The sequence below is a fragment of the Maylandia zebra genome, linkage group LG7, assembly GCF_041146795.1.
Source record: "Maylandia zebra isolate NMK-2024a linkage group LG7, Mzebra_GT3a, whole genome shotgun sequence".
Lineage (NCBI taxonomy): Eukaryota > Metazoa > Chordata > Actinopteri > Cichliformes > Cichlidae > Maylandia > Maylandia zebra.
In genome coordinates this window covers 31834422-31852980 of record NC_135173.1, presented here as the reverse complement: position 1 = coordinate 31852980, position 18559 = coordinate 31834422, and the positions used below count along the sequence as shown (strand labels likewise).

The window sequence follows — 18559 nt, the reverse complement described above, 5'->3', positions numbered from 1 at the left end:
AGCGAAACGCAATATTGTGTCAGGACAATTCACTATTTATGCACAATAAACAAAGGAGCATAGCGCGACAATTTCTGTTCAGCGCCAGACTTGCTTGTAACCTATATCACTAATTATGTTATGAAAATGACGTATTAAGTACTAAAAAACACTGACCTTCGTGTAAATGCTTGGAGCAGACTAACCTGTGAGCTGGAGGGTTCTGGGACGTTATATTTGGTCTTTGAATGGCTGCAATCCAGGCCATCCGTCGTCTTTGTTACTTCGGAAACATGGCTTGAACAATTTCTCTTCAACGACGTAATCCGATAACAACCGATCTCTTTACCCGTCGGCTTCCCGTGGCTGTCATGCGACCGGCTATTGCAGTTAATAATACAGCGGCTTCTTGACATTTTTGTGTTTCTTTTTATCGCTGTATAACTGATTTTAATTGAAAGCCTGCGTGCGCTAGTACCGCTTGCCACGAGTTCCCAGAATCCTTTGCGGTTCTACCCGTGAATGACGTCACATTTTCAATCTCAATATAATATGCATGTTAAATTTTATATTTGGGGTAAAATATCAAGTCTTTTCAAGTAAACCGGTTCAAGTCCAATTCAAGTCCCAAGTCATTGGTGTAAAAGTCCAAGTCAAGTCACAAGTCTTAGAACATTTTTTCAAGTCAAGTCTAAAGTCATAAAATTAATGACTCGAGTCTGACTCGAGTCCAAGTCATGTGACTCGAGTCCACACCTCTGGTAAACACACACAAAAAATTATTTTATGTGCTGTTACAAGTAATGTGTTACTGCCCATCTCTGGTCACTGATAAGAGAGAGATATACTGACACCGTGTTTTTCAACTTTTAGGAATGATAAACGCTTCTTCTTAAAGACTCAGAACAAAAGGGAAATTAAGTTCCTTCTGGGCAACCTGAAGATCTACATGGAGCACCTGAGGAAATACCCACATTCACTGCTGGTCAAGTTTTTAGGTACCACACACACAGACTGAGAAATATCTCTGTACATCACTCACAATCCCCAGGGTCCGGTCAACCCTCCACATTAGACTGGATGCTTCTGTTCACAGTGTTACAGTATAGTGGGCACATTTTAAGAGTCCAAGAGTCCAGAGTCTGGCTGGCTCAGATGCTGGCAGTTCTCACTGCAGTCTACCGGTAGCGTCTCCTTTTAGGCCAGGATAGACGAATGTCACCGAGCAGTGACTAAGTTTGTGGTAAAAGGCTTGCCCCCGATTTTCGGTAAGTGAATGTGTTTAATTGTAGGCAGGGACATTACTGGATATTCTTGTGTAATTGCTACAGAATAATGGTAAATGGCCTGTATTTATATAGCACTTTACTAGTCAAAAATAAACCTGCCCCGGGGCCTACCACAGCACTTTCACACCTGTGCCATGATACACAAATAATAAAATGCCATCTTGGATGACATTTACCCTGCACTCGTCCTTTGTATATCTTGGCACAGGCATAATATCTCTGTGGTAGTCCTATCAGAGCAGAAAACACTTGCAGCACACCTACAGCTTTCTGATGAATGATCCCTTTTTTCAGTGCAATGTTAAACAAACTCTGCAGGGGAAATTCCACCGAAAGCCTTTTACCTTCACAATGACACATTTTTCTCTGTTGCAGTTTGATTTTTACCTCGTTGAAATTGCAGCAACAATTAAACAACAGAAATTAGCTCCCTATAATAAATACACCAAACAGTGGGCGAGTGAAAAGCAACAGAAATTAGCTCCCTATTATAAATACACCAAACAGTGGGCGAGTGAAAAGCAGAGGCCCGTGCTATGCAGAAGACGTGTGTAGGAAGTCACTTCAGGTTTAAACTTGGCTGGTTTTGATCACTGGTTCCCGTCTTATCTTGCTGCTGATGCATGCCTAACATGCTCTGGAGCAGATTACGTTTGAGACAACAGATCAGCACGAACAAAACCAAAACCAACCCAGCAACTCCACAGAAAGTGGTGTGGCGTATTGCAAGGGGCATAAAATCCCTTCAGCGTGCAGACAGTAAGAAGGTGTGAAGTCTGTCTGTAGTGAATGAAAATGAGTACAATTATGAATTAGTAGAATCAACTTTATTGATTTTTCCCCTGTTAGCTTCAATTTGAAAAGTACTTTATTACTGAACATTGTGATTACTGGAACTGTCAGCTTAAACAGCTGTGATTTTTGCTGCCCTTCTTTTCTGGTTAAAAAAAGGTTTATAGAAGTTTGTTTTCCAGTGTTATGGAGCAAAGCTCTTAAAGTTTACACAAAGTCCTGTGAATCCTTTTCCTTTCACTCGTACTGTGCTGCTTTGTCTGCAGTAGCTGTCACTTTCAGCGTATCATGTGTTTGACCTCTTCTGATTTTTCTAATATTAGTTTTATCCTCTTTTGTCCATGTATCTGATTGCACACGTGTTAAAAATTTGTATCTTATCTTAGGTTTGTGATTAATTGGCTTCATAAATACGATATTTATCATCTGTTGAGCCCACTAGTTTCCATTATTGTGCTGCTTTTAACTTGTATTAACAAAAGAGGTCAGCTAGCTTCTTATTGTTTTAGGATCTCATGAGAAATGAAAGGAACTTCGTTTTTGGGTAGGACCTCTTTGTTCATAATTTTAAATATCAAGCACTTTTCTATGCAAACATAGCCAGTAAGAAGTGCCTGGAAAATAAAATAATGAAAGCAATTTCAAAATAAAAGAGAAAGTGATTAAAAATGAAACTTAAAAAAAAACCAAAACGATTTTTGTAACTAGTGAAAACACCAAAACTGAGAGAAATGTCAGCCTTCAATGATCGACCTAGACTGAACGCTCAGAGGGGAAATGTATGGAGCCCTGAAAGGCGAATGAGAAGAACAATCCATGTGTTATTACTCGTGTAACATTGGCTCTTTTTACTTGTATGAGTAACTTAAACTTTAATAATACTGCAGTACAGAACTTCAGTGAATAATTGAAGAACAGATTATGACAAACACATTTTTATGAACAATCCCTCGGATGAATGCGACTTGTCACCAATTCCATGCACCAACACAAAACATGGAAAACAAGGACAGTGCCCTCGGATTGGCAGACTAAGGTGGTGAACCAAGGGATCATAAACCTCAGCCTCCATAGGGAAGCTACACCACTGTCCTGGTATGTCTAAGTATCACAAGTATTGGATGTTATCGTACGTGTATTTCTGGTGGACTCTCTTTCTGTTTTACCTAGAGTTGTGATTTGCATCTCATGGTGGTTTTGTCTTTATCTCCTGTTACCTCTGGCTCTCTTCCACTGCATGTCTTTCCTCCTCTCACCCCACCCGGTCACCACAGATGGCCGCCCCTCCCTGAGCCTGGTTCTGCTGGAGGTTTCTTCCTGTTAAAAAGATGTTTTTCGTTCCCACTGTCGCCAAACTGCTTGCTCATAGGGGAGCAAGGATAATCCATATGATCGTTGGGTTTTTCTCTGTATGTATTATTGTAGGGTCTACCTTACAAAATAAAGCACCTTATTGTGATTTGGGGCTGTATAAATAAAACTGAATTAAACTGAATTGAACAGGTGACAGCGAGTTCTCATTTGCAATAAACCGTAGAGTAGGTTTTAGAGTAAGAGGTTTTATGTTGCAAATCCCACATCCCACTTAAAATAAATCCCACTTAAAATAAATGTCTCAATTAAGTAACTGGTTGCTTGTTTTTAGGTGTTCACAGGATCCAAATCCCACAAAGACGAAAGGTACAGATACATTTTACGCCTGTTCAGTTCTGTTGAGAATTACAATGTGAAACAAAGGATTATAAAGTACTTTTTCCCATTTATCTGTTCCAGAAGTTCTTCATTGTCATGCAAAGTGTGTTTTATCCAGATGATCGCATCAATGCCAGGTAAGCTTGGAAGGATGTCCTTTACAAGCATCCATATGCGACAAGTTGAAGTTGACTATTGCTCAGGAACTGCAAACCTTCCGATCTCTTACAAACAGACTAGCACATGCTTGCATGGCTTTGGATGCTGATGCGACAGGTGCTGTCCGTGACTCTCTTGTGACTTTTTTTTCACGCTTGCACTTTTTAGACATTTACTTTGTAGTGCCTTCTATGCATTATGTACCAGGGATTGGGTTCACCTATACCAGGTGAACCTTGTTCCTGGAACTTTTGGGTCACGTTTCGATGGTCCAAGCCTCTAGCAGAACCTTGAAAACATCCAGTTATGCCTTTTTTGTGTTGTCAGGTATGACATTAAGGGCTGTGAGGTGAGTCGCTGGACAGAGCCTGCACCAGAGGGAAGCCACATCATCGTGGTTCTCAAAGACCTCAACTTCGAGGGCCAGTTCATCACTCTGGGTAAGAGCATTTATGTATTCAGGGTATAAGTTCAAAAGGTAGCATTATTGCACCTTCTTCCAGGCCTGTCACTGCAGTATCTCACTGCAAATGTCATGTCCATGTGCCGGAGTAACAATTAAATACCAGTTTTTGTGTCAGTATTGTGTTTTTCGAGCTGTGCGTTGTTTAATTGTTTAGACCAGCAGCGTTCCTGGCTCCTGCGACAGGTGGAAATTGACACACACTTCCTTCGCCAGCTCAACGTGTTGGACTACAGCCTTCTCCTGGCTCATCAGCCCCTACACCATGACGAGCGCCACCAGGGCCTCTCCTTTGCTACGCTCATCGTAAGAGCAAAAAAGTACGTTTTAGTACCCTGATTTTCATTTTTGTTGCATTTAGAGAGTTCTGATTGCGTATTAATTTTGGGAGGATTCCAGCAATTTTAAAACACTGAAAAGTGATGAACTGCTTCAATTCTTCATGATTCAACAAGGTGTTAGAAACATTCCTCTGAGACTTTGGTCCATATTGACATCACACATCACACAGTTGCTGCAGCTTCAATCCAAATGTCACAGCAGAAACCAAACTTCATCGAACCACGCAACGTTTTTCTATCCAAGCATGAAACCTGGTGTGCTCTCCTGCTGCTGCATCTGCTTCAAGATTCAACATGTGTGTTCAGAGAGGGTTTTTTTTTTTGTTTTGTTTATTTGGGGTTTTTTTTTTTTTTTTTTTTTTGTTGCCTTCCTATCAGGTCAAAGCAGTCTGGCAATTCTCTTTTGTCAGCCTCATTAACAGGACATGTTTATCCAGAGAACTGCCTGGCACTTGATATTTTCTCTCTCTTCTCAGACTATTCTCTGTAAACTCTAGATATGGTTGTACGGGAAAATCTCAGCAGCTAAGCAGTTTCTGAAACTCTCAGATCAGCCGGTCTGGCACTAATGGCACTGCCTCATTCAAATTCCCTATCCTGATGCTTGGTTTAATCTTCAAAAGGTTTACGTGCCTAAATGCACAGAATTTCTGCCATGTGAGTTGCAAATTAAACATTTTTTAAACATGGCTGTTAAAATGTTGGGTAACGCGTTGTGAGAATTGCACTGCATCACTGTTTTAGGAAACCTGAGACTTCTGTCTCAGCCAGTGCTCTTTGAACTAACAACCACAGAAAGTACAGAGAGCCTCACCAGCAGACTGGGTTTGGTTTGTTTCTTTGCTGACATTACAATAAATATAGATAAATCTCTTAACACCAGATTTATCCATACAATAACAAATACCTGCAGTCATGACAACATGCAAGCATGGAGAAAGTGAAAGCACAGCATGACATCATTATGATCTTTAAGGTGTATGAAACAAAAGCTCCAAATGAACACGAACACAAAAACACAAACACAAACGTGTTTTAAAATCCAGCTGTTGTATTAACAAGGTTAACTCAGCAGATGGAGCACTAAAGACAAAATAAGAGAAAACAATCAGAAACAACTCGCTGGCCGAATGTTTTTTTTTTTCATTCCTAAAATAAAAGTGGAACATCAGGAGCATCAGACACCTCGTCCTAAGCCAGAAATTGTAATTTCCATTAGTGTGTGACGCATGCTGCTTCATCACTCACTCACATCCAGAGCAGTGGGCTGGGCTCCCAGACTAAGCTTCCTGCATAGGGTCCTGTTGCAGAATTCCTCCACTTAAGTTTTTTTTTTTTTTCACTCTGCTTTAAATTAGAAGAAAACTGAGTCATTGCTGGTTTTGTTCAGTTACAGACTGTAGACACAGCTTCAGGCGAATATAAAATTCAGACACTGAGTCATGGTTGCCTTTTTGTTTTTGGCCCACGATATGCTTGATATCTGGCTTCAATTCAAGCACAAGCCCTGAATCACAGAATAATATAATGCATGTGGAGCTCAAATATTTACACTGAATATTTTGTATTTGAATTGCATGCAAACTATTTAGCTACCCCTTGATATGTATCTAACTGTTATACAGTGGGGCAAAAAAGTATTTAGTCAGCCACTGATTGTGCAAGTTCCCCCACCTAAAATCATGACAGAGGTCAGTAATTTGCACCAGAGGTACACTTCAACTGTGAGAGACAGAATGTGAAAAACAAATCAATGAATTCACATGGTAGGATTTGTAAAGCATTTATTCGTAAATCAGGGTGGAAAATAAGTATTTGGTCACCTCAAACAAGGAAAATCTCTGGCTCTCACAGACCTGTAACGTCTTCTGTAAGAAGCTTTTCTGTCCCCCACTCGTTACCTGTATGAATGGCACCTGTTTGAACTCATCATCTGTATAAAAGACACCTGTCCACAGCCTCAAACAGTCAGACTCCAAACTCCGCCATGGCCAAGACCAAAGAGCTTTCGAAGGACACCAGGAAAAGTATTGTAGACCTGCACCAGACTGGGAAGAGTGAATCTACAATAGGCAAGCAGCTTGGTGTGAAAAAATCAACTGTGGGAGCAATCATCAGAAAATGGAAGACATACAAGACCACTGATAATCTCCCTCGATCTGGGGCTCCACGCAAGATCTCATCCCGTGGGGTCAAAATGATCATGAGAACGGTGAGCAAAGATCCCAGAACCACACGGGGGGACCTGGTGAATGACCTGAGAGAGCTGGGACCAAAGTAACAAAGGTCACCATCAGTAACACACTACAACAGCAGGGAATCAAATCCCGCAGTGCCAGACGTGTTCCGCTGCTGAAGCCAGTGCATGTCCAGGCCCGTCTGAAGTTTGCCAGAGAGCACATGGATGATACAGCAGAGGATTGGGAGAATGTCATGTGGTCAGATGAAACCAAAGTAGAACGTTTTGGTATAAACTCAACTCGTCGTGTTTGGAGGAAGAAGAATACTGAGTTGCATCCCAAGAACACCATACCTACTGTGAAGCATGGGGGTGGAAACATCATGCTATGGGGCTGTTTTTCTGCCAAGGGGACAGGACGACTGATCCGTGTTAAGGACAGAATGAATGGGGCCATGTATCGTGAGATTTTGAGCCAAAACCTCCTTCCATCAGTGAGAACTTTGAAGATGAAACGAGGCTGGGTCTTCCAACATGACAATGATCCAAAACACACCGCCCGGGCAACAAAAGAGTGGCTCCGTAAGAAGCATTTGAAAGTCCTGGAGTGGCCTAGCCAGTCTCCAGACCTCAACCCCATAGAAAATCTGTGGCAGGAGTTGAAAGTCCGTGTTGCTCGGCGACAGCCCCAAAACATCACTGCTCTCGAGAAGATCTGCATGGAGGAATGGGCCAAAATACCAGCTACTGTGTGTGCAAACCTGGTAAAGACCTATAGTAAACGTTTGACCTCTGTTATTGCCAACAAAGGTTATGTTACAAAGTACTGAGTTGTATTTTTGTTATTGACCAAATACTTATTTTCCACCCTGATTTACGAATAAATTCTTTACAAATCCTACCATGTGGATTCATGGATTTTTTTTTTCACATTCTGTCTCTCACAGTTGAAGTGTACCTCTGGTGCAAATTACTGACCTCTGTCATCATTTTAGGTGGGGGAACTTGCACAATCGGTGGCTGACTAAATACTTTTTTGCCCCACTGTATTTCATTTATTTGGGTTTATTAGGGTTGTTATTTGTATATTTAGGTTTCTCAAATCAATGTGCGTGCCTAATAAGAATTATAATAAATATTTTGATGTCCATTAGTAGAAATGGGCCTTCATGGTCAGTGTCTGAGGTCTTCTTCCCCAAGCTATAAAGCCTGCTTCATTTAGCCCTGTAAAGTCTGACTGATATGCCTCTAAGCTCTTTGTTGCTTTTCTCTTGAACATATGTTTGCATGATGATATAGAGCCAATATTCTAACTAATAATTAAACTTTTTGTAATTAAAATAAACAAGGGTTAGTTAGATTTAATTCCTGGTTGAATTTATAACTTTACTCGCTTAGAAAGAAATTAACAGATTCTAACTTTTATGGTACTTTAATTTTAATGGAGAGAGACAGGATATCAAAAATACCAAAAAGCCAGAAAAAAAAACCTATTACATAAACATTATAAATTGATTTGCATGTCATTGAGTGGCTCATCCAAATTTCAATTCGTCATGTTCCTAAAGCACCCCTGTCATTCCAACCTCTCCAACACTGTGATAAAGACCAAAGAGCTGACAAAGGGAGTCAGGGACAAGACTGTAGACATGCTTAAGGCTGGAAGGGGGGGGAAAGGGCCATCAGCAAGAAGCTTGGTGCCGAGGTGACGAGTATTGATCCGATTATACGGTAATGGAAGAAATATGAAATGACCATTAGTGGCCCTGGGTCTGGAATGTCATGCAAGATTTTGCCTCATGAAGGGAAGATGATCTTTAAAAGGTGGTGGATGACCCAAAACCTAATGACAGGAACTTGTTAATGATCAGGTGACCACCTACACTAAATGCCTTACCTCTGTGCTTGTCAACAAGGGTTTCTGCACTACTTCTGTGGTGAATCTTTGTAGACCTTGCAACGTAACTGACATTAATAGCTGACACCATTACCAGGATTCATGCTTTTCTGTGATGTTTTATGTGTTAATTACTTTGTGGTTGTGTCCCACAGCTTCATCTGTCCTTATACTAAAGTGATGACTCTTATTCTCTCACTGATAAAATTAAAAGCTGCAATGAGAAAGTAGCCTGAAATCCACAGCAGCAATCGACAGTACTGAAAAGCAGTTATATTTCCACAGCAATGCACGTCAGCTTTAGTGTATGTTAAGTGACAGGATTACAGAGGCCTCTGTGTTTTTGATGTACCTGTGGTCTGTAAGTCCTCAGTGGTGGACTCTGCTCTTCAGGTGATTTGTTTGCATTTATAAAATGTTTTTTAGTGACTTAGCAATCAAAAATATAATCATTCTACCTAAAATACATTAGAAACATGACGTTTTGGTTTACCATGTGAGTGGTAAACCAAATGCCTTACCAGCCCCAACCCTAAACCCAAATCAATATTAAAAAGCATTTTTAGTAACTAATTAGGTATGTAATCTCTGCATACCAGCCCCAACAGTAGTTTCTAAATCTGTTGGAAACTCCGTCATCAGTCTCTCCTGACATTTTTTCCAAAGCTGGTAGGGTTTGGTGTGTTTTACCGCAGCTGTTTAAGCCCTGACTACAAAGCACCATATAAAAGATTTGATAAAGCCAACTTTTAGTCAAGACCTCAACTATAAAAACAGAAATTAGCATAGCTTCCAAAGAAACTGTGAATGCATAAATGTCTTAAAGTTAAATCAAAACCAACAGGTCATTAGCAGCTCATTTGCAGTTAAAGTTAGAGCTAGGGTTACGTTCAGTTTTTTCTTTTCAGTTTCTGAAATTGGCACCAGTGTCCAGTTTTTGAAATATAAATAGCTGCAAGTGCACAATCACGACTGTGTGTCTCATTTAGACACTCAGACACTGAGCCATGTGCTAATTGCACACATTTCTACATCTCTGCCATTCAAAGAGACTGTGTATATAGTTTATTGTGTGAATGCCGTGAGGCCCGGGTTCAAATCCTGCTTATGGCAACAATTTTTTCAGTTAACAGTTCAACCTTTTTAACTCTTTTCAACATAAATTTCAGCTTCTTCACCCCTTTGCAGCACAAATTCCAGATTCTTCAGCTGTTTTCAGCAAAACCCTCAGCTTCTTTACCTCTTTTCAGCACAACGTTCTGCTTCTTTACACCTTTTCAGAAGAAACTTTTGCTTCTTTACCTCTTTTCAGCAGAAGTTTCAGCTTCTTGGCCTGTTTTCAGCAGAACTTTCAGTATCCTCATCTCTTTTTAGCAGAACGTTCAACAGGTTCACCTCTTTTCAGCAGACAGTTCAGCTTTTCCCACCTCTTTTCAGCACAAATCTAAGCCTCTTCTGCTCTTTTCAGCAGAATTTTCAGTTTCTCCATCTCTTTTTTGCTGAAAATTCAGCTTTTTCACCTCTTTTCAGCACAAATTTCAGTTTCTTCACTGCTTTTGAGCACAAAGTTCTGCTTCTTCACCTCTTTTCAGCACAATTCAGCTTCTTCTGCACAGTGCACATTTTTTCTCTCATCATATCGTTGCTTGGGAGTAGAACTGGTTTGGCTTACTGGGATGAGTAGCCGCTGTGAGACCCAGTGGCGAAGTTTCGAATCCTACCTGTGGGGGTTGCCGCACATCTTCCCTGCTTGCATGCACACTGCTTTCTTATCACTCTGCAGTATACCCTTTCAAATACAGCCATCTTCAGCAAGCACTTCAGCTTCTACACCTCTGTTCAGCAGATAATTCTGCTTCTTCAGCTGTTTAGCAGATTCCACTACATGGCATTCACACTTTCGCAGGAAATGCAACTGTTTCTAGTTTTATGTAATATTCAGTACTGAACTTAAAACTTTTCAAGGAATCAATTTATCATTCAGTGTTTTCATAAAAGCCTTATTTTTACACAAACGAGGTTTAAGGCCTGGAGACGTTTGAAGCTTTTTGTCCTCCACAATGGAAAATGGCTAAAAATAAAAAGCCACTTTAGCCACCTCCTAATTTTATTAATTCTGTGCTCAGCTTTGAGTCTCTAACATCATTAAAACATAGCTGCTACTGCTCATTTTACATTTTTCGCTTGTGTTTTCACTCTTTCCCAACATGCTCAAATCTCTAGATTCATATATGTCCAAATTCCTTTGGAAAAATATGCCCCCACGTATAAGCTTAAAAACACTACAAAAGACCAAGGATAAAGGAGGATTAGAACTACCTAACTTTCAGCACTACTTCTTAGCCAACAGGCTTCAGTTTATCTCAGGATGGCTAAAACATACCTTCTTAGATGAACCTTGGCTAGATGTAGAAAAAGCACTTTACAATAATCTAGAGATTTCAGATCTACCATTTATCAGCTCAAACATCCAACGACATGAATGCTTCAAAAGCGTCAACATCGGCTCTTCTCTGACAGCATGGTGGGAGTTTCTAAAAATAACGGAGTCTTCATTAATCCCATGCAAACGTACACCTATCTGGAATAACCCTGACATATTACAAAACAATAATATGATAAACTTTTCAGATTGGAGTGGTAAAGGAATCAAATATGTAGAACATATACTAGAAGGAACAGAATTTATTTCATTTGACAGACTAGTTACACAATATGGGATCAACAAGAAAAGATTTTTAGAATATCAACAAATTAAATCCATAATAAACTACAAACACCACCAAGTGTGGTTCAGTTTCTTACTCTTAAAACCCCCAAATTACTATCCAAAATATACAGAATGCTTTCTAAAACAGATGAATCAATATCACTTCCTATGGCAAAATGGGAAGCGGATTTATCAGTTAACTTAGACCAAAACTTCTGGTCTCAGATTTGCTTAAAAACCTTTCATCTAATCAGAAATCCCAGAAATCGCTGCTGCACTGGGCCCCAGTCTGGATGGGCCTGGGCCCACTTTCCCTGGCGGGTCGCGGAGTATGGGGGTGCCTACTGGGGTCAGCGGGGGAGCTGACCCCAGCTCCACCACAACCACCGACACATGCAGGGCCTTGGAGTAGGGGTGTGTCACCAGCGTGCAGAGGAGGCATCCCCCCCCTCTGTCCCCTTCTGGCTGCCTCTGCCTCAATTTTATCCCACAACTCAGACATTCACATTACTCACACTCTCATTACACATACATATAGGATCTTGGGGGTGGACACGCTACACGGAATCCAAATTATCATCAGGGTGTACACCTCACCCCTGGCGTCGTTGCCCACCTCTCAATTTTAAATACACGTAGACATTGAGGGCTAGCAGGAGGGGCTATGCGCTTACCTGCTGCTCTCTGGCAGGTAGCTCCATGCCCACCTCTCAATTTTAAATACACGTAGACATTGAGGGCTAGCAGGAGGGGCTATGCGCTTACCTGCTGCTCTCTGGCAGGTAGCTCCATGCCCTCCTGGGTTTTAAATGCACTTTAGAACACACATACATCAACACTACAATGAGCGGGTGGAGGGAGGTTTGGAGTCTTCTCTCACCCCCGTTCTCTGCGGCCTGCTGAAGCGGGGGGGCTAGAAGGAGGACTTGGTCGTCCGACTGCGGTCTGGAGTGTGGGGCCTCCCTGCTGCTGCGGAGTCGGGGTGGTCTGCTTCTCCCCACCGCAGGGAAAAGGGTAACACTACCTGGGTCTGGGTGCAGTCCCCCCCTCCAGGGGCAAGGGTACCTAGACCCGGTTTGTAGAGTACGCTTGGGGAGTGTGATCGTGTGTACAGCGTCTCTTTATATCTGTCTCCACGTTGGTTGAGTGTGGAGTAAGTGCATATGAGAGCATGAGAGTGGGAATGGATGTTTGTATCTGTGTGTGCCTGTATGTCTGTGTCTTTATGTCAGGTTGGGTATCAGACGCCACCTCTCTGGGGACATCTCAGGCCCTCCAAGGTTTGGAGGCCTATCTCCCCCCACCACTTCCCCTGCCGGTGGCGGACTCCCTCAGACATCAGTTCGTTGTGTCTGGGGATGGGCGTCCGGGTACACACCGGCTCACTCCTTGGCGGCTGCTTATCAGGGCCTGGAGCCTGGGGCTCGCTTGGGCCACTTTGGAGGTGGGGTGCCCCCGGCCTCTCGGCCTGGGGCTCGGTCACTCAGGCACAGCTGGCTGCCGTCGGAGCTCACGGGCACGTCACTGCAACCCGCCCTGGCTTCTGCTCCGCGGCTACTGAGTGAGCCCTCATCTGGGACTCTCCTCAGCTCTTTCTGGGACAGTGGCGCGGCTGCCCCTCTGTTGGTCTTCCTTGGTCTCTTGTGTTCTGGGGGCCTCTGGATGTCTGGAGTTTTGATCTCCTCCATACCTGCTTCATGCCCTGGAGGACGGGGCTGTGGCCCCCCCACACCCTCTAGCAGATCATTACATGAAGGAACCTTTTAAAAAAACAAGCGCGTCCATGCTCACAGGTGTACACACGGGTGATCACACCCACAAACTGCACCCTTTTTGGTTCCTACCTCAAAGCACACTGTGTTCTGTTGATCTTATGTGCTGCACAATAATGTTTAATATTTAGTATTTACTGTCATATTCCCATATATCATTGTGATGTTGTTTATTCTATTACTCTCGTTTTCTTCTGCTTGTTTTCTTTTTTCTTTCTCAACAGGTGATCCAGGTGATCGATAGATGTATTTTTTTTTCTGCCCATTCTGTTGGTTTTTGTTTTTTGCCCTTCTCCCCCGTCCCTCTTCTCAGCTGTTTTTCTTTCCCTCTTTCTTTCTCCCCTTCTTTCCCCCAGTCAAGTCTTTCCCGTATTCAGCAAGTGAAAATAAAATAAACAATAAAAGGTGAATCAAATGGACCATTACGGCAAGGCTGGGATGGTCAGTTTGGTAAAGTAAATCCGTTGGGCATCTTTCTTTGCCTTTAGACAATAATTCTGATGGCAAAAGAGCCAAACGGGACAGGCAAAAAAAAAAAACCATGCTCAAATTTAATTCGGTTCCCTGTCTCTCTGTGCACCTTGCCATTTTGTGTGAAAATTCCATTAGATCAGGATTTCTGACTCAGACTATCCTGTCTGGCACCACCAACCACACCAAGTTCCAAGTCAATTTAATAAGCCCTTTTTTCCATTCTGATGTTCAACCAGCAGTCGTTTCAACCATGTCCACACGCCTTAGTGCATTCTTCTATAGGAGTGGTGGATGAAATATTTGCCTTTACCATCTTGACACCCATTAGGCCAGCAGTAACCAGTGTGGAATTTTAGGGTTGCTCTGGGTTGCTTTTATTTAGGCTCATTTCTCAGAAACCAAAAGATATTACCTTTCAGATTTTTGACTATATATTCTCTTAACATATTTTCTTTTTAACTGTTTCAAATTTGAATAAATATTATAAAAAATGGTAGACTGTAACCTAACCCAAGCCCCAGGCTTAACCCTAAATGAGTCATCAGTTACCTGGTGTTCAGAAATTAATGCATGAGTATAATGGCGTGGGAATTCAATGTGTATATTCAGTCTGGATTCACTTGGTTCCCTAAACTCTGTTGTAATCTGTCTAGACCGGACTGAAAGGATTACAAAAGGGTCAATTAGGATGTCCGTTTCAGTGACTCATTCTCATCTGTATGGCTTTTCTTTTCAGGTCTGTGAATCCAGGCTCCAGTCCAATCCATATGAATGCAGCCACAGTTCCCGGAGCAGTCGTGGACGAGGACCCTGCCCTATCCTTATCTGAAACAGACAGCGGCTTAAAGACACCACACTCTCAAGCTGCATCAAGGAGCAGCTCTCCTCGAACATGTGCAAAGGATGCTGGGCCAGCAAGCGCCGAGGCTGAGCTGCAAGACTTCCAAGCCCAAAACCGACGTTTGCTGCCAAACTTAAAGAATCCTCTTCACATCATTGATGGCCCCGAGCAGCGCTACTTTGTCGGCATCATTGACATTTTCACAGTTTACAGTTTTAAGAAGAGGCTGGAGCATTTGTGGAAGAGGTTGAGGCACCCCGGTCGGTCCTTCTCAACCGTCAGTCCACAGACTTACTGCCTCAGGCTGTGTCAGTGGGTGCAAGACCACACCAAGTAGAGCCTGAACAAGAGGTGGAAACTCATTTCAACTTCTCACCTGCAAGTCCAAATAACCAAAGTTCAAACGCATGGCGTAAAGCACGTTTCCTCTCAAACCTTCTCATCATAAGAACTTCAGACATTAAATGTGGGCCTCACCTCTGAGCCTTTAGCAGATACCAAAATGATTTTTGCACACACATAAATTAGATTTTGTAGAAAATGGATGGATGGCTGATTACGAAACAATGCAATGAAACAGGCTGTACGCAAATAGGAATTTCATTATTTATTTGAACATTTTTTTGGATTGGATTACTTCTTTATACTTCCTTAACCTGCCAAATAGTTTTAAGACAAGTATGCGTTTCAGCCCACTGTGTTCAAATTTTAGAATTATATTCTGGATTTGACGCTTCAAGCTGAATGTTTGGGGTATCTTAGCTTGCTATGACCATGAGTCTGAGCCGAAAACTCTGTACTTGGGCCCACCCTAACGCATAAGCTGCTTTATTCTACATTTTGACTCTGAGTGGGACCATAATTTACAGACTAAACACCAAGTTGTGTTCAAAATGGCTTAAATTGAGTGACTCTGACCACAAACACATCAAGAAAGTGATTAGAGAAGTCGTGAATCCAAAACAACACAGGGTTATTTTCTGATTTCTCTTCTATACATTCATACTTCTTTTTGCAACCAGAGGGTTTTAAAAGTAATGCAGGTGTAAGGCCTTTAATACACAGAGACTGTGATGTCCTCTATCCAGCTGTTATTGTTTCTATCCACTTCTTCTTCTGTTACTGCTAATGCTACCTCAGAAAGACTAATTTAAATACATGGGTGCATTAAAGGGTTAAATAAATACTTGTTTTGTGTTTTGCAAACCAGTGAGTTTGTGAAGCAAATATATTTGCAGCACAGGGAGCCTCATTCCTCAAGATCACATACATGTTCTAGCATCATGGAATAAAGCTGACTTGCAATCTTTTTTCTTTTTAATATATTTTCATTCTTATTGACTTCTGTAATGTACAGGGTGAACCTACAGCCATGGACCTTCTGTTTTTCCCCATCTACAGGGTGGGCCATTTATATTATATATAATAAAATGGGCCGCCTTCTAAATTGCCACCATGGTCACCACCCATCTTGAGGAGTTTGCCCCCTCACATATACTAATGTGCCACAAACAGGACTTTAATATCACCAACCATTCCCATTTTATTATATATAATATAAATGGTTCACCCTGTAGATGGGGGAACAACAGAAGGTCCATGGCTGTAGGTTCACCCTGTACATTACAGAAGTCAATAAGAATGAAAATATATTAAAAAGAAAAAAGACCTACAGCCATGTAGGTTCATGTCATCTTACCCTTAGATTTGAAAAAACATTTGAGAGAAACAAATTAAAAACAGGTAATTGAATTTTCTCTATAAATTATATTGTTCATGAGTGTGCTTGCATTTCTCAGCAAAACATTTTTTTTCTCCTAACTCAGCTACGCCTATGCAGGGCCAACCCAAATACGCAGGGCAAAGCTGCTCTGCAATCAAAGTCCACTCGAAAATCATTCCCCATGTGCCTTGAAAACCTCTGTACTGACGTCTTTGAGTAAACTGAATCCAAATTTCCATTTTGGAACAACGACACCCGAATAAATGAAAGCATAGGGTGATGTTAGAGAGCTAATAGCAAAAGAGCTTAGTGTAACTTCCAGAAAACCACTGCTGTTATTAACATCCATTAAATTAACTGCAGTTAATAATCTGGTGTTTCCAACCAATGCCAATGACTTGAACAAACCATTGTTTGATAAAGTGGAAGTAAAAGTGCTACAGGAATCTGATAAACTGACTGGAAGTTTCTGGCACTGAAAGCAAAGTGAAAATGCCTTAAAAATAAATAGATGGAGGAAAAAAAGGAATAAAAAGATTTTTTTTAAAAAGTTAAATAATTTAATAGATGGGTTTATTAAACCCTTGTGGGGATAGGTTAATTGGAAAATCCAAATTGCCATTCGGTGTGATTGTGCGAGTGAATGTGAGCGCGAATGGTTGTCTGTCTGTGTGTTGGCCCTGCGACAGACTGGCGACCTGTCCAGGGTGTACCCCGCCTCTCGCCCTATGACAGCTGGGATAGGCTCCAGCGCCCCCCGCGACCCTGAAAAGGAGAAGCGTAAGCGAATGGATGGATGATGGGTTTATTAAACAGCTAAATTAATTGAAAGTGCAGCAAGCAGTAAAAAAATGAGGCAAATTAATATTTTATGTAATCACCTTGTAATCACCTTGACACCTATTTAGGGCTCTGTGCTTTTAATCTTCTCTTGGCTGCACATTCTCTTTGTATGGCTCTGTTTGCATTTAGTGTTGTGATGTTGAATACATTCGTGATTCTTTCTCTGACAATACAAAGATCTCACAAATGCATGAAGGATTTAATGTGTGCAAATAAAATTAAATAAAAATGAAGACATGGGCAGCAGTAATTCACCCAATGCAAACATACAAAACAAAAAACAATAATTTCCTTTCCCACAGAAAGAAGTAAAGTGTGCCCACTGAGTAGATGGGGAAGAGCAAAAAATAAATAAATACAGGAAGAAGAAACTTGACTGGATCACAATTGCACCATAAATTAACTGTTCCGGAGTTCAACTGTAACCAGATCAAGACCACCTACTCCGAAGGCTTTCAATGTGGTTGTTTTAGTCCACACCCAAGTTTGATTAGCATGTTGGTATCTGCACAAACTAACTGCACCATGGGACAAAATGATTGAGAGTTTGAAGTAAACAGTGCAATGCCTCATTAAAGGTGGAGAAACACCACCCTTACTTCAAAATGCTTCTCACCAAAGTCACTGACAAAAAAAAAAACCTAAACAGTTATTTTGGCTACGTTCTTTCTGTGCATCTTTGCCAAAGTAAACCAGCTTCTGTTTCTGACCATGTAGCGTTACAGAGCAGTCACAGACTCAGGGGTTTAAAATGTGGCCGTATCTATTGAGAGGTCACTTGCGAGTTTGCGAAATCCTGGGTGACACTTTATAATATGACCCGACAGTAAGGGCATTATTCCCCTATAATTAAACAGACTTTAGTTGTTTTATTTTATTTATTTATGCATTTTATTTGAGTTTCAATGTAGGTTGTGCCTAAATATTTTACAGGGAAGGAAATACAAGGTATAGCGTGAGTTATTTGAAGTACAGGGTGGGCCATTTATATGGATACACCGTAATAACATGGGAATGGTTGGTGATATTAAAGTCCTGTTTGTGGCACATTAGTATATGTGAGGGGGCAAACTCCTCAAGATGGGTGATGACCATGGTGGCCATTTAGAAGTCGGCCATCTTAGATAAAACTTTTGTTTTTTCAAAAGGAAGAGGGCCATGTGACACATCAAACTTATTGGTAATGTCACAAGAAAAACAATGGTGTGCTTGGTTTCAACGAAAATGCGCCCGACGTCAGGGGTGAGCCATGGCTTCCAGCGGAGTTCCTCCTCCAGCTGGACAAAGGCTGCTCGGCGTCGCTCCTGAAGTTCGATGTCTGCTGGGTCCATAATATGGTCGCGATCTTCTGTCAAGTGAAGGCTGTGTGCAGGCAGGAAAAAGACCCAAAATGCAGACTCACGGA

At 41.6% G+C, this 18559-nt stretch overlaps 1 protein-coding gene across 6 annotated transcripts in view; it reads left to right on the top strand.

The window, feature by feature from the left end:
* Positions 1-16161, top strand: part of pip5kl1 (phosphatidylinositol-4-phosphate 5-kinase-like 1) — a 56866-nt gene extending 40705 nt beyond the window's left edge. For 5 of the 6 annotated variants that reach the window (XM_076886249.1, XM_004561888.5, XM_076886248.1 and 2 more), the window contains 6 exons: positions 853-977; positions 3706-3740; positions 3834-3889; positions 4239-4351; positions 4532-4694; positions 14484-16161. In XM_076886249.1, the coding sequence (XP_076742364.1) occupies positions 853-977; positions 3706-3740; positions 3834-3889; positions 4239-4351; positions 4532-4694; positions 14484-14925 (934 nt within the window). In that variant the 3' untranslated portion in view covers positions 14926-16161. The remainder of the gene's footprint in view (positions 1-852; positions 978-3705; positions 3741-3833; positions 3890-4238; positions 4352-4531; positions 4695-14483) is intronic. The other variant, XM_076886250.1, reaches the window with a different exon arrangement.
* Positions 16162-18559: the final 2398 nt, after the last annotated feature.